Source organism: Haemaphysalis longicornis, unplaced genomic scaffold, assembly GCF_048455015.1.
Source record: "Haemaphysalis longicornis isolate Haplotype H1 unplaced genomic scaffold, Haemaphysalis longicornis Haplotype H1 scaffold_9, whole genome shotgun sequence".
Classification (NCBI taxonomy): domain Eukaryota; kingdom Metazoa; phylum Arthropoda; class Arachnida; order Ixodida; family Ixodidae; genus Haemaphysalis; species Haemaphysalis longicornis.
In genome coordinates, this window is record NW_027526460.1 from 123,646,488 (window position 1) to 123,661,370 (window position 14,883).

At 46.4% G+C, this 14,883-nt stretch overlaps 1 protein-coding gene across 1 annotated transcript in view; it reads left to right on the top strand.

The window, feature by feature from the left end:
* Window positions 1-327: 327 nt before the first annotated feature.
* LOC144151592 (sodium-coupled monocarboxylate transporter 1-like) overlaps window positions 328-14,883 on the top strand; it is a 51,001-nt gene continuing 36,445 nt past the window's right edge. The window contains exons 1-2 of the mRNA XM_077682701.1: window positions 328-433; window positions 1,524-1,591. Of these exons, the coding sequence (XP_077538827.1) occupies window positions 1,544-1,591 (48 nt within the window). The 5' untranslated portion in view covers window positions 328-433; window positions 1,524-1,543. The remainder of the gene's footprint in view (window positions 434-1,523; window positions 1,592-14,883) is intronic.

A 14,883-nucleotide genomic window follows, 5' to 3' on the forward strand; every position in this document is an offset into this window, starting at 1 on the left:
TATTTCCGTTGCCACCCCGCTTTTTTCTTTTGCGTGGATGACAAGTGAAACCTCGGGGAGCTGCACTTCTTAGAACGCCGCTATTCTATTTTCATGGGGTGCAGAATACATTCGCATGAAAATGACAGTGCCCAAAAAGGGCCTAGGGTCAAGTTTATGTGCTATGAGACGGTTATAATTTATGGTTTTACATAGGTTGCCTAATCGGGACGTGAAAATGATTGGAAATATTTGTTATGGTTAGTTTAGTTCAAACATCCTTTATTGTTCGGTACCTATAGCTGCGTACAAATATTTCGAATAAACTGTCCCTTTGTTTTCAGCACAATATCATCCATAATCAACTCCCAGGCTGCTGTGGTCTACGTGGACGTTTTGTCTCAGCACTTCAAGAACATCGATTCCCACTTGCGGCCGGTTACTCGCTGCCTTGGTCGGTACAAAATTTTAGACTTTCGGCAAACAGAGCCGAAACAAACCCCAAAACTGAAACCATTTTAGAAAATTTTAAAACTGGTTGACAGTCTAGCGTCTGCATATTGTTTATGGTGCTGCGTTGACAATGACAGTTTACCGTCTAGGTCCGTGGTACTCTTTTACGTTACATTTTTTTTTTTGCAATACATCTACAGAAAGAAACCTCGGGCTTCAACCTGTGGAAAATACGCGCAAAATTATCCGGCTTTAGGCTTTCATAAACTTTCCCGCAAGCCTAATTATTTCATTGCCTTAAGAATGAAACAAGCGCAACACATCTCCCGTGTTTACCAGCCAAAGAAAGTGCAGTCGGAATATTCACGTTCGTTCCTATTCTGCCTTTCCTTCCCCCTTCAACAATTGGTGACTGGAACGCCTTATTGAAACATATTGCCGCCATCACAAACACTGAAAAATTGCCGAGGAAGTTGCAGGATTGTATTTGTGAGTGCAACAAAAGCGTCGTACGAAGCGCTTGCGGTCTAAGCAGCCTCATTTGCAGAGCCCTTATCATCTTAATTGTGTGCTTAGTTTTGTGTTGTTTGAGCTTATACTTTCATGTTCTGCTGTTTTTAAACTGTAGTGTTGTTGCTACACAGAGTTTAATGTTTCGATACACCTTTTGTTTGTATCTGCGCAGTACGTAGAGCTAGGTGTTTCCCTCGATGCTTGAGTGTACCGTGTCATTTTGTTCGCCCCCTCCCCCCATATAGCGTGGGAAGACCTTTAGGGTAATAAAACCAAAAAAGAAATATTTTTAATTGTGTTCTAACGAACGCTTTACAACATGTCTAAAACATTGAGGGTTTACTCACCGAAACTACAAGTTTGGTATAAGGCGAGCCGTAATAGAAAGCTCCCTAACTAATGGGACTGCCTGGATGTCTTTAATGTGCGCCAAAAGTTGGAAATATGAGACGGCGGGGTCAAGTTCAGTGTCAGTGGAATAAGATAGTAATTGCAAGTGTAAGTCGGTCATACCGGAATTTATGTTGTTTTTGTTACTTTGGAGTTTCCTAACAGAACATAAATTCTCTCACTTCCAGCGTTGTTGCTCGGTGCCACAATGACACTGTTCAGCTGTGTATGCGCCTACCTGGGATCCATCATTAGGGTGAGAATCTTTTGTGCCACCTTATACGACCTTCTAACATGCTCCGTTTGATTTCATCTAATTTCGTCCATTGGAACTTGCTCAACGGCCGCCATCCTACCAAATGTTACGATCTTGCCGTTGGGAAGATAAGGCAAATGTACAGAAAGGCGCCACATCCACTGAGCGTGAAACCTGTCAATTGCGGATGAGTGATTAGCCAAAGAGACTGTGTGGTCTTCTCGTGACTAATTACAGAGTCAGCCTGACGTTGATACCGAAAGTAGTCAAGAGGGCAAGTCGGAGCCTCGGAAAAGGCTCCTAAAGAGACTTTGTATTACGGAAAGAATAATTGGGGTGACTAATGGGTTAATTCTTATTTTTCCGTATTTTATGATATTGTGTACATGTTTGCAGACTAGCAACGGCAGCATCCGTGGCAAGGGCGCAGCGCAAAGATCACCTCCAACACTTAGCATATGAGTAAAATGTACCTGTGCGGCCCAATGCGATTGAAATCAGCTTCGTAACGCGAAGGACCAAGAATCCATCTTGACCAGGGGAAGAGCTGGTCTTTTCGGGGCCTCTGTTTGGGTGCGCGACCCCATGGTTATTTAACTACAGTGGCGAGATACCGTTGCCCCATACGAGCTATAACGACAAGCGGGACCCATAAAGTGTAACCGGCCTAAAAGTAAAGCGAAACAGAATAAACCCTACGACCGTTTCGATAAACAAAGGAGATAATAAAACGATGTGCATAAAATTAAATTTCGACAAAAAGGTCACAATAATTTGTGTGATACTGATGCAAGACTAGAATTCAGAGCTGAGATACAAAAGTACAGAAAAAAGTATTCCGGAAAGAATTACCACCAAGCAAATCTCTTCCCTTCATGTAGCAAAACTGTATACATGTCCGTGTACCTACAAAGTATAATTAGTTAGCAATAAAAGATATTGCATTTCCAAGCACGAGTTCTGTGATTTTCACCGAAATCTTTATTATGTCTAATCGGTCAGCATATGAAGCAGCCTAACGAAACAAACAATATATTAAATTTGATTGTATCAGTAAACTTTGCTTACATTAGGAGAGTCAATCAGGATGAGTTATGGCCCATTTTTCTGTCAATGGATACTATGACGTTCCAAGAAACCGATAAAACTATGAAAAGAGATTTTTTGATATTTTTAGCAGATCAAAATTCTTCTGGTGTGCCTTAGCAACTAAATATTGACGCCAAAAATTTTTAAGGTGTTCGAACGTAGCGTAACAATCCTTTACACATAAAGGAATGAAATCTAGCAACTGCAACAAAACGCCGATCATCATAGAAACGCGATTGGCTCGTATAACGAAATCATATTATAAATGAACATTTCATTGTTTTGTACGAAGCAAAACGTGTTAGGTAATGCCTTTTGTGTTGTCCGTAGTGCATTGAGCACCATGAGCTTGCTTGTACAGAGGTAACAGAAGCTGTTTTTGATAGAGTCTTCGAGCATCGCCTCCTTTACTAATCCAATGCCTGCGGCGTCACCCCAACCATGCCCGTGCTTGCCCTCTCCCACTGCGTCTAAATTCGCAAGGCTGCGCCACCCACCGATCCTCCCGCAACGGATCCCCTCCCGGTAGGTCGCATGGTAGCAGACGATTCGAGGGCAAACCCCGCACTGAGCATTCCCGCTTTGTGCCAGTGAGCGGCTCTTCATGTTACGTATTTTACAATATCTGCGAGAATACCTGCCGCTATATTCATGTAAGTAAACCCTGCCCACTAATCAACCGACGATATTTTGCTTGCGAAATTTAAAACCGAAGAATCCGATGTTATCGCTTCCCATTCTGGAGCGTGCGGAAGGATCCGGATGCCTCCTGCCATGAGTTCTCAGTGAAGGAAGCCCTGAAAGCACAACGTGTAAAAAACATTTCTAGAAAGAACTGGGAACCCAACTCAACGTTTAATTACTCAGTGATCTGCAGTCTGCACTTTCGGCCGGAAGACTTTCTGAGTGACGCGAAAAGACGTAAGATCCTCTGCCTAGTGGTTTTCCGCACTACCCTTCGTACATAACGCTGGCATCGAAAAGACAAGCAAAAAGCGATATGTCAGCTTCAAAAAAATAAAGAAAGAACCCGCGAACCCGCACCGGCAATCTTCGCAAGATACCCAACGCAGCAGCTAGTGCGACTGCTACATGCCTTGAAGAACATTTCTGATGCGATGCTTTGGGATCGTCGGTCGCTTACGAAGCCCCTCGACAAGCATGCTTAAAACACAGCGTTCAGCTTATCACATCAGTGCCAGTCTTGGTATGTGAAAATCCCGGCGAAGCTATTTCATCAGCGAAAGTTGGTGGAACTTATATGTAGAAAGTTAATTAAGCCGCTGCTGACCAACCACACATTTTGATATGACCGACAAGAATGCCGGGAGAAGGACATACGCGTATCACGGAAAGTTTTGAAGCTTTGAAAATCATCATCACACCCATATACACCGAACACAAATAGGTCGAAATGGGAGTAAATGGCATGTCGCATAACTCACTGCCAATTCGGAGATTTCAAAACTACTTCCGATGTCAGTACCTCCTTACACCCACTATTTCCGCAGTTTATTCAGTAGCATACGGGAGTTTAATTTTACTGGCACTACAATGGGAGTTTTCAGGGGGACCATTAGGAAAAATTCCCCGCATTTCCCCGTGGGGAAGAATGTGAAAGTGCGAATGCACGAGTTGAATTTGCGCGGTTCGGTAATGTTCGCGAAAGAGAGATCACACACACACACACAACTACAAAGAAAGATGCATTTATTCACAGACAACTATTGGTGTTGTCGTTGTACTTGATTGCTAGAGCGGATCTCAGCTTTGAAATTTCGTGTCAGTACTCCTTTAAGCGGGTGCATTAGCCCTTCTCACGCCCGATTCCTGGCCAATCCCCCACGTGGGTATGTTCATGTCAGCGGCCAGGCAGCGCGCGCCCATCTCCCCCCGTTGCCAAGGAAGACGAGGAGATTCCTGGCCAATCCCCCACGTGGGTATGTAATGCGGACATCGCCGGTGGACGCAGGTTTAGGGTCGCTTAAGAAGTGCATTGCACTTAATATATTAGTTCCTCCAAGTTGGAGTTTTCAGTGGGCGCGTTGGGAGCAATGTTGACCTGCATTCCATGTACATTTTTTTGTTTTTTGGGGCGTTTGATATAAGCCCTGTAGTGGAATTTACTACTGTATTTAGAGTATTTAATCAGCGCACATGCCGCATTTTCATTTTTCATTAAGGATTACATAATTCTTAGTCTTTTTCTGCTTCAAACGTTGAATGGCAAAACGTGAAAAGTTCGTTTTTTCCACACAGTCAGTTTTTTGCGTAGCAAATACAGAAATGCGCTTTACGTGTGAACACGTTAATAACACCACGCAACACTGAATTACCAAAACCCCTACATCGAGAATAGAAGTTATCTGTAAAACTTCCCCTACCTCAACACTCTTCAACGAAAAAAATGTAAGCCATTTGCCAAAAATTAGGTAGGCATGTCTCCGATGAGCTGTTTGCCAGACAGTTTCGGGCCATTTTCCCCCATCTTTTCCATCCCTTAAAGGGACTCTGAAGTAAATTTTTCAAGCTCCTGTTTTTGCTTGCACTGCGTAGACTGACTCAAATTAACACACTTTTCATAGTTTATCCCGTTGATAAGTCGGGAACTATTTTATAAGGCCCGAATTAAGAAAAACTACCATGCGCGGTCTGCGGCGGGCGCACCAACTAAAGGTTGTGACGTCAAGAGTAGGTGCACCGTTACTGGACAATGTCTAAGATTAGCATTCAAACAAGTTTCGGTTTCGGCTCTGTAAAACAACATGTTTGATATCCGTCGTTACCCCGCACGGGGCACCTTGAGTATTCATGGTGACGGTGAGCAGCGACACCGCAGACGCCGAGCTCCCAACATAAGCCGTGTCCAACCGTGGCGAGGTGTTTTTAAGGTGAAGGGTAGAAGCCGTAAACGGTGGCCGTCGGAACCTTGGTCAAGCTCCGGCCGATGGGCTCCCTGCCTGTCTACCAGGCAGGGAGCTCCGGGACCTCTTTGACTACCAGGGTAAGGTCAAAGGAGAAAGTACCCCCGTCTCCCTGCTTTCCAATGTATCATATGGAATTTTCAAACCCCCCCCCCAGACGTGATCGGCCCCCGAAGAGGGGCCGCACCGAAGTTTCCTTTCCACCCCTACCAACTATCAACGTTCCGAAACATGACAACTATCCCCGTTTTTTGGTCCTTGAGTCAATCGACAAATCCAAACCCGTCTCCTCCCAATCTGTATTCCTCGTCTCCAAGTTCCTTGAAGGAATTGTTGGCAAATCTTTCGAGGCAAAAAAACTACGAACAGGCGAAGTGTTGGTTGAAGTCAAGACGCAGCAGCAAGCCACAAATCTCCTGACCCAAACCCGCATGGCAGATCTGGACATCACTGTCACACCCCACCGCAGCCTCAACAGCTCGCAGGGGGTGATATCTCAACCAGATCTGCTAAGTGAAACAGAGGCCGACCTTCTAGAAGGTCTGAAGGATCAGGGCGTAACAGCTGTCAGGAGAATCACCATCCGTCGCGACAATGTAGAAATACCCACAAAGCACATAATCTTAATATTCAGCAGTTCAAAACTTCCTGATCACATCAATGCTGGTTTCATTAGGTGTGGTGTACGTCCGTACATACCTAACCCGCGCCGCTGCTACAAGTGCCAGCGGTTCGGGCACGCTACGACTTCTTGCCGCGGCAAACAGACCTGCGCAAAATGCGCCGCACACGACCACCCCACTGAAAAATGTGATTCCACCACCTTCACCTGCGCAAACTGTCAGGGGCCGCACGCGGCATACTCCCGTAGCTGTGAGAAGTTTCACCAAGAAAAAAAGATCATCCACGTGAAAGTAACTGAGAACATCTCCTTCCCCGAGGCGCGAAAGAGGTTCGCCTCTTTCCCCTTGGGGAGGTACGCCGACGCAGCTCGCCGGGGGGCGGAGCGGCGTCTTGTTTCGGCGGGGACCCAGTACCACGAGTCGGACTTGGTCCCGCCTCCGCCCCCCCCTGGGTTGCCTCTGGCGACCCAACCCGCCACCGCACCGCCTGCTAAGTCAGCAGCGGCTGTGGTGGCATCCACGTCCGTTGGGGATGCTGCTGCACCCTCTGTTTCCTCCTCTCCACCGGCCCGAAGCACATGCGAAGGCCCGGAGGAGATGGAGCTGGAGCTGGAGGAAACCGCAGCAGTTCCCACCTCCGCCGCACCGCCTGTGCCACCTGGGGCGCTCCTGACGCCCTCGGCGGTCGCGGCCAAAACGAAGGGCACCGCAAAGGGTGCCAGGTCCGGGGGGTCCGGTACGCCGGGTACCCCTTCCAAATCAGATGATGACTTGGATGTGGGACCCTTCCTGTCTGCTTCGCAGCGGAAGGAACGGGTCCCTCCATCTAAACCTCCAGAGGAGGTAAAGAAACCCCGTCCAAGAGTCCAAGCCCCGAAAGACCCTACATAAATAGTCACACTCCAGTAGCTCTAATACATAATAATGGGAAGAGAAAATATCGTTCAATGGAACTGCAGAGGCCTTCTAAGTAATCTTGACGACGTCTATGAGATCCTGCATGCTAATCAGCCAAGTGTAATGTGTGTTCAGGAAACACACCTGAATTCCAAGAACACAAATTTCTTGAATAGTTACCTGGTATACAGAAAGGACAGGGTTGGCTGCACACACTCTTCTGGCGGTGTGGCCATAATCGCCCGCAAATCCTTAGCATGCCACCCTGTCACCTTGAACACAATCCTTGAGGCTGTGGCAATTCGAACGATAATATTTAATAGGTTGATAACGGTATGCTCCATATACATTCCTCCTGATGTTTCACTTTTAAACTCTGACTTCGAGGCGCTGGTTGACCAGCTGCCCGAACCATACATCCTGACAGGCGACCTTAATGCTCACAACACTCTTTGGGGCTCTTCTCGCACGGATGCCCGAGGTCGCCTTATAGAGAAATTCCTTACATCTTCAGGAGCATGCCTGTTCAACAGTAAACAGCCTACATACCATAACATAGGACACAACACATACTCATGTCTTGACTTGGCGATTGGCTCCGCAGTTCTCTTTCCATGTCTTGAATGGGGTGTGGGCACTGACCCATACGGTAGTGACCACTTCCCCACCTCACTCACATACATAGGTAAAGGCCCATGCAGTCCATCTTCCCATAATAGGTTCAATGAAGCACGAGCTAACTGGAATACATTTACAGAGACATCCAAACTACACCACACATCCATAGGACACCTACACATTGAAGAAGCTACCCAACTCCTCACGGCGCACATCCTCGACGCCGCCGAAAAGTCCATTCCCCACGTCTCTGGTGCCCCGCGCAACCAGCGGAGGCCGTGGTGGAATGAGGACTGTAGGCGGGCGCGAGAGGCCCAGAACAAGGCGTGGGGTATCCTTCGTCGGTACCCCACGTCGGGAAACCTCCTCTTGTTCAAACGGGCCAAGGCATTAGGAAAACGTGTGCGCCGTGAGGCAAAACGAGAGAGTTGGCGTACATTCATAACATCAATAAACTCCTACACAGACACACGGAAAGTGTGGACACGTATACGCAAACTCAAAGGACAACAGACACACAGCCTGCCCCTGGTCAGTACAACAGGGGACACTCTGGAAGACCAGGCTGACACACTCGCACAACACTTCCAACACGTGTCCAGTTCAGCACACTACACGAACACTTTCCTGAAACATAAAGCCTCTTGTGAAAAGAAGTCCCTACACGACAACAACAAATCACAGACTTCGTACAACTCCCTGTTTTCACTACAAGAGCTGAGGACTGCTCTGAGCACGTGTAAACCCTCAGCTCCAGGCCCAGACAACATTACATATACAATGATACAGAACTTACACACAGACACTCTTGTAACACTTCTTCACCTTTTCAACAAGATATGGCTTTCGGGGCACATTCCAAAGTCTTGGAGGGATGCCATAGTTGTAGCATTCTTGAAAGAAGGGAAGGACCCTTCTTCTCCCGCTAGCTATCGACCCATTGCCCTGACCAGCTGCCTGTGCAAGCTTCTCGAGAAGATGATAAACCGGAGGCTTGTGTACTTTTTGGAGTATAACGGCCTTCTCGAGAGCTGCCAGGCAGGCTTCAGGGCGGGGCGATCCACGAATGATCAACTTGTGGCACTAGAGTCGTATATTAAGGATGCCTTCGTGCATAAACAGTTCTGTTTAACTGTGTTTTTCGACCTAGAAAAAGCCTATGACACCGCTTGGCGTTATGGGATCCTTACTGACCTGAAGTCATTCGGTGTTTCTGGTAATATGTTTAACACCCTTGCTAGCTATTTGTCGGAGAGAACCTTTCGCGTCAGAGTTGGTTCTGCACTGTCAAAGGTACACGTGCAAGAAAATGGCGTGCCGCAAGGCGGAGTTCTAAGCTGCACTCTCTTCATAGTAAAAATGAACTCCCTTGGGAAGGCACTGCCGCCTACAATTTCTTACTCCATGTATGTAGATGACGTGCAGATATCTTTTAAATCGTGTAATATGTCCATCTGCAAACGTCAAGTCCAGCTCGGCGTCAAGAAGCTTGCCGACTGGGCAGACAAGAATGGTTTTAAAATTAATCCCAGAAAGAGCTCTTGTGTTGTATTCTCCAGGAAGCGTGGGGTCCACCCGGACCCAGACATCACTCTTGCGAATGTGCCAATTCCTGTGAACAAGGAGCACAAGTTTATAGGCATTTTATTCGATGAAAAACTTACATTCATTCCTCATGTCAAACTGCTCAAATGTAAATGCCTAAAGGCAATGAATATTCTTAAGGTTCTCTCACATCAATCTTATGGGGCCGACAAACAACTCCTGCTGCGCCTGTACACAGCGTTGGTGGGGTCCCGGCTCGACTACGGCAGTGTCGTGTATGGGTCGGCGACAAAGACCGCACTGAGAATGCTCGACCCAGTGCTGCATCTTGGCCTTCGCCTCTCATGCGGCGCTTTCCGCACTAGCCCTGTCGAAAGCCTTTATGTCGAGTGCGACAAGTGGTGTCTAGGGCATCAGCGGGAGTATGTTGACCTGCTGTATGCATCTAAGATTGTGTCCCTTACCAACCATCCTTTTAATCCCATCATGAACAATACATCAAACTTGCAACTCTTTTTAAACAGGCCATCCGTTTCCTTACCTTTCTCTCTCAGAGTTAGGGAGGAGGCTTCTGCACTCACGGTCCCTCTTTCAGACACGCACAAGACACCCATTCAAAATTTCATCGCACCATGGCATCTTCGTCCTGTATCATGCGACCTGTCATTCACTCTTGTAGAAAAAAATAGGGTACCCAAGAATGCAATTCTGCAGCACTTCCTGTTCCTGCAGGACAAGTACAGGTGCGCAGAATTCTATAGCGACGCGTCGAAAACTGGTTCTACGGTATCTTGTGCAGCGCACGGACCAAATTTTAGAGTAAGCAAAACAATGAATTTTCATAACAGTATTTACACGGCAGAAGCATATGGCATTTTACTCGTTACAAACCACATCATCAAACATAAAATTCCCAAGTCCATTGTGTACACAGACTCTCAAAGCGTTGTACAGGCACTGTCATTAGGAAGGTCATCTAAAAACTATGTCATAAATGCTCTTTTCAAGGTATTAATGTCTGCATATGCCTCAAATCTTGAAATAACTATATGCTGGGTACCAGGGCATTGTGGAATCCCTGGCAATGAGGCCGCCGACCAAATGGCTGGTGATGCTGCTCTCATGACTACAGTTGACGTTACAACAGTACCTTACACCGACCTAAAGACACACATCAGACGACAGCTTCGTAACACATGGCAATTACACTGGAGTCAACAAACAGACAACAAACTACACATAATGAAACCACAACTTGGACGCTACATAACTGACTCACACAACAGATACACTGAAGTCGCCCTGGCTAGGCTGCGGATAGGCCACACACATGCGACGCACTCCCACCTGCTCACTGGAACTTCGGGACCCACGTGTAGCAGGTGTGGAAAGGGCCTATCCGTAGTCCACATACTAATCACATGCAAGGCACTTGACACAACACGACACAAACATTTCCCTGAATTATACAGACAACACATTCCTTTGCACCCATCATACTTTTTAGCCGACGAACCAATGTTTTCTAGTCAACGTGTTTTTAAGTTTTTAGCTGAGGTAAACTTTCTGCAGCTCTTGTCATATCATGTGTAATCAACCTGGCCCTATACACCAGCCATCTCCATTGTCTTTTGTTTTGCATCACCTTTACTTTTAGTCACATGTTTTAGTATGTACGGTCTCATCATAATTCAGTAACTTCTTCTTTGGCGCTCTTTGCCCATAGTCGGCCTTGCGCCAATAAAACCCAACTATCATCATCATCATCATCAGATATCCGTCGTTATCGTGGGATGGCCATTCCAGAATCGCCATACCGCACTTCTTCCATGTTTTCGGCTGTAAAATGCCTACGTTAAGAATCCCAGGACGGCTTGGAATCGTAGCAATCATTAGCGGAGGCCTACGCTGTGAATGAACTCCCCCCGCGTCACCGCAGACTATTAAATGCCATGCGCTTTTCCACCATATTTGGAGCTTGCCTCACTCATACCTGTGTCGTACAAAGCGTGTTCGCACCAGGCCAAGGGTATGCTGATTCGGGCCTGTACCCACTGCCCGCAAGGAGTCGGTGCTATGGAAACAGCCCGCCAACGAGAACTCGCTAGCGCGTCCGTGTGAGTCTGCGCGCCTTCTGCGAAAGCGCTCGTGGAGCAGTGAACGTTACGGCCCGAAAATGGTGAACTCAGCATAGAAAATATCGGCCAAAAACAACAAAATCAACTCTCAGGGATTTGAACTTGCGACTTGCAAAATAACATGCGTAGCGCTCCATACCACTCTGAAACGGGCCAGCGCTGCCGGTGTTGGAAATATAAGGTACATAATCTATAACCAGTTTACACTTTTATTTAGATTTAGCATTTCAAGCAGCTTAGGAAACTATTTTTTGTATAGAGTTCGTGCAGTAAGCACCCCCCAAATTTCCACAATATCTCACGTATACCAATAGCATTTCTTAGACGGAAAAGCGTTCGCAGATGTGTGGTCGTGCTGCTGACCTATGTCCTTTATCACCGAGCGCAAAAAAAGTTCTGCCTTGTCCCTAGTTTTACGCTGTACGGTAACCGTTTCAGTTGACTTTATTTCCTTAGTACCCATATTGACTTCGCTGACACTTCTCCCGCCTTCTAGTGTCATTAGATTTTCCTACTGGCGTACCAGTCATTGAAGCGTCGCATGCGCGGTTGTGCAGCGCTTGTGGGGAGCGACCCGTACATGGAGCTTGATAAAGTGTACACACTAACAAAGTAAAGAAAGGCACATTCTTCCATTCACAAACGTGTCGTGGCTTAGTTTCTACTGAGCGAGCGAACTGCGACGAACCGTCGGCGGCCGGCGGCCGGCGCTGGGCCTACTGGCTCTGTCGGAAGGTCGGCGAGCCGTGCAGTAGCGCTGCCAAGCCAAGTCTTTTTCTCCGGAAGTCACACAAAAACGCCACAGAAAATGGTCGAGGATGCAAAGTGGACGACAGCATTTGCGAATTGATTTTGCTACAAAATATATTCTCGTAAACAAGGGACGCTGAAGTGATGTGTAAACATTGCGGGATTATTAGCGCAAATTGTAGCGCGGAGTCCATAGGCCATGTTTCGGCCACCCTGAGTGCGTTTACGCGAATTTATTTAGTAGAGAAATCAATTATAAAATGCTGTCGAGGACGATCTGCATCCTCGTCCTTTTTCTGTGGCGTTTTCGTGTGACGTCAGGAGGAAATGTCTTGGTTTGACTGCACTACTGCACGGCTCGCCAAACTTCCCACATAGTCAGTGGGCCAAGCGTTTAGTCCGCCGGCCGCCCGCGGGTCGTCGCAATTTGTTCGCTCAGTTAAAACTAAGCTACAACACGTTTGTGGATGGAAGAATGTGCCTTTCTTTACTTTGTTAGTTTGTACACTGTATCAAGCTCCAAGTCCTGGTCGCTCAACGCAAGTGCTGCACACGAGCACATGCGACACTTCGCTGACTGGTACGCTAGTAGGAAAATTCTAAGGCCACTTGAAGGCGGGATAAAAGTGAGCGAAGTCAATAAAGGTACAACGGATACAAAATCAACTGATACTTTTACCCTAAAGCGTAAAACTTTATTTGACACTGCAAGAGGCACAGGTCTCACAAAATGTTGGTCACAATAAAAAACGTTCAAATCTTACCTTCAACCACCTCACACAGGCACAACCGCGTTGTTTTTAAAACTGGCACTCTCCGTTAGCGATGACTGCATTTTGGCCTCCCGCATATTATATCATTTAATATAAAATCGTATCATTGCCTAATGAGACCGTGAGCTTCCCCGCTGCTGTTTAATGCGTGGAAACGCAACTATTCAAAACATATGACAGCAGAAATCTTAGCAGAAAACGGATTACATATAGGGAGTATCTGTTGTCTATTAGAAGTAGCCAATAAATCCACTAAAGAGCGAGGAAACCGATACAATTAAAGCGGGCCGATAAACTTTATGAGCAAAACACAATGTGTTCATCTAATTTATGTACAAAGGAAGAGGTGAGAGCCGGGGGGAAATGGGGGCGGGGGCTGTCTTTTCTGCTGTTTCAAATGAATTAGCTGAATTAACTGGGCAGCGCCCCTTAAGACAGAATAATGACCACATTAGATTGGGTGAAAAGTGAAACTGATGAAGCTAAGGCGTGTAAGGTATCAAATGAAAGGACCGGATTAACGGAATCACGCGGGGTAAATAAAAATTGCTTCCTGATTGTAGTGATCAGGCAGTCATAATGAGTCATAGATTGGGTTAAAATTCAAAATGACGCTGCGAGGGCATGTGGGGAATCAAATTCAAGGTCTCGATGTGGGCAATCATTCGGGACGAAAATGAATTATGGATATATCATGACGTAGTCATGATTAGTCATAGATTCGGTTAAAATTCAAGTTCATGATGCTAGGGCGTGTGGCGTATCAAATTATAGATCTCGGTGAGGGTAATCACGTGCTTCTTGATTATTATCATGACATAGTCAAAATGGGTCATAAATTAGGTTAAAATTAACAATGATGCCACTGGGTGTCCGGGGTATCAAATTGAAGGTTCCGATAAGGGAAATCACATGGGACAAAAATGTGGTAGGGTTATATCATGAGATAGTCATGGTTAGTCATTGATTGGTTTAACATTCAAATTGATTCCGCTAGGATGTGATGGGTATCAAATTAATGGTCTTGATGAGCGGAATCACGTGGGAGAAATACAAAAATGCTTCCTGGTAATGACCATTAGATTGCCATTGCGAGTCTTATATTGGGGTAAAATTCGAAGTGACCCCGCTAGGGCGTGTAGGGTATCAAATTTACGGTCTTGACGAGGGGAATCACGTGGTACAAATAAAAAAAGGCTTCGTAGTTCAAATCATGAGATAGTCATTATGAGTCATAGATTGGGTAAATTCAACGTGAGGTCACTGAAGCATGTGTGGCGTCAAATTGAAGGTTCCAGTTAGGGGAATCACGTCGGACACCTAAATAATGCGTCCTGGTTACAGTCATGAGAGACATGGTTATTTTGACTGGAATGAATTCGATATGAACCTGCTAGGGTGTGTGGGGTATCAAATGAAAGGTCTCGTCGAGGGGGATCACGTGGGACAAATATAAAAATGCTTTCTGGTTATAATTATGAGGATATAGCAAAATGTATATAGCAAAAGGTACACACTCGCACTCACACTCTCACTCACTCACTCACACTCACTCACTCACTCACACTCACTCACTCTCACTCACACTCTCACACTCACACGCTCACTCACCCACTCACACTCACTCATTCACTCACTCACACTCACTCACTCACTCTCACTCACACTCACACTCTCACTCACACCCTCACTCACACTCACACTCACACTCTCACTCACACTCACACTCTCACACTCACTCTCACACACTCACACCGTCTCACTCTCACACTCTCACTCTCACTCAACTCACACTCAATGCACACTCACTCACACTCTCACTTTCACTCACACTCTCACTCTCACTCTCACACTCACACTCACACTCTCACTCTCACTCACACTCTCACTCTCACTCTCACACTCACACTCTCACACTGTCACTCTCACTGTCAC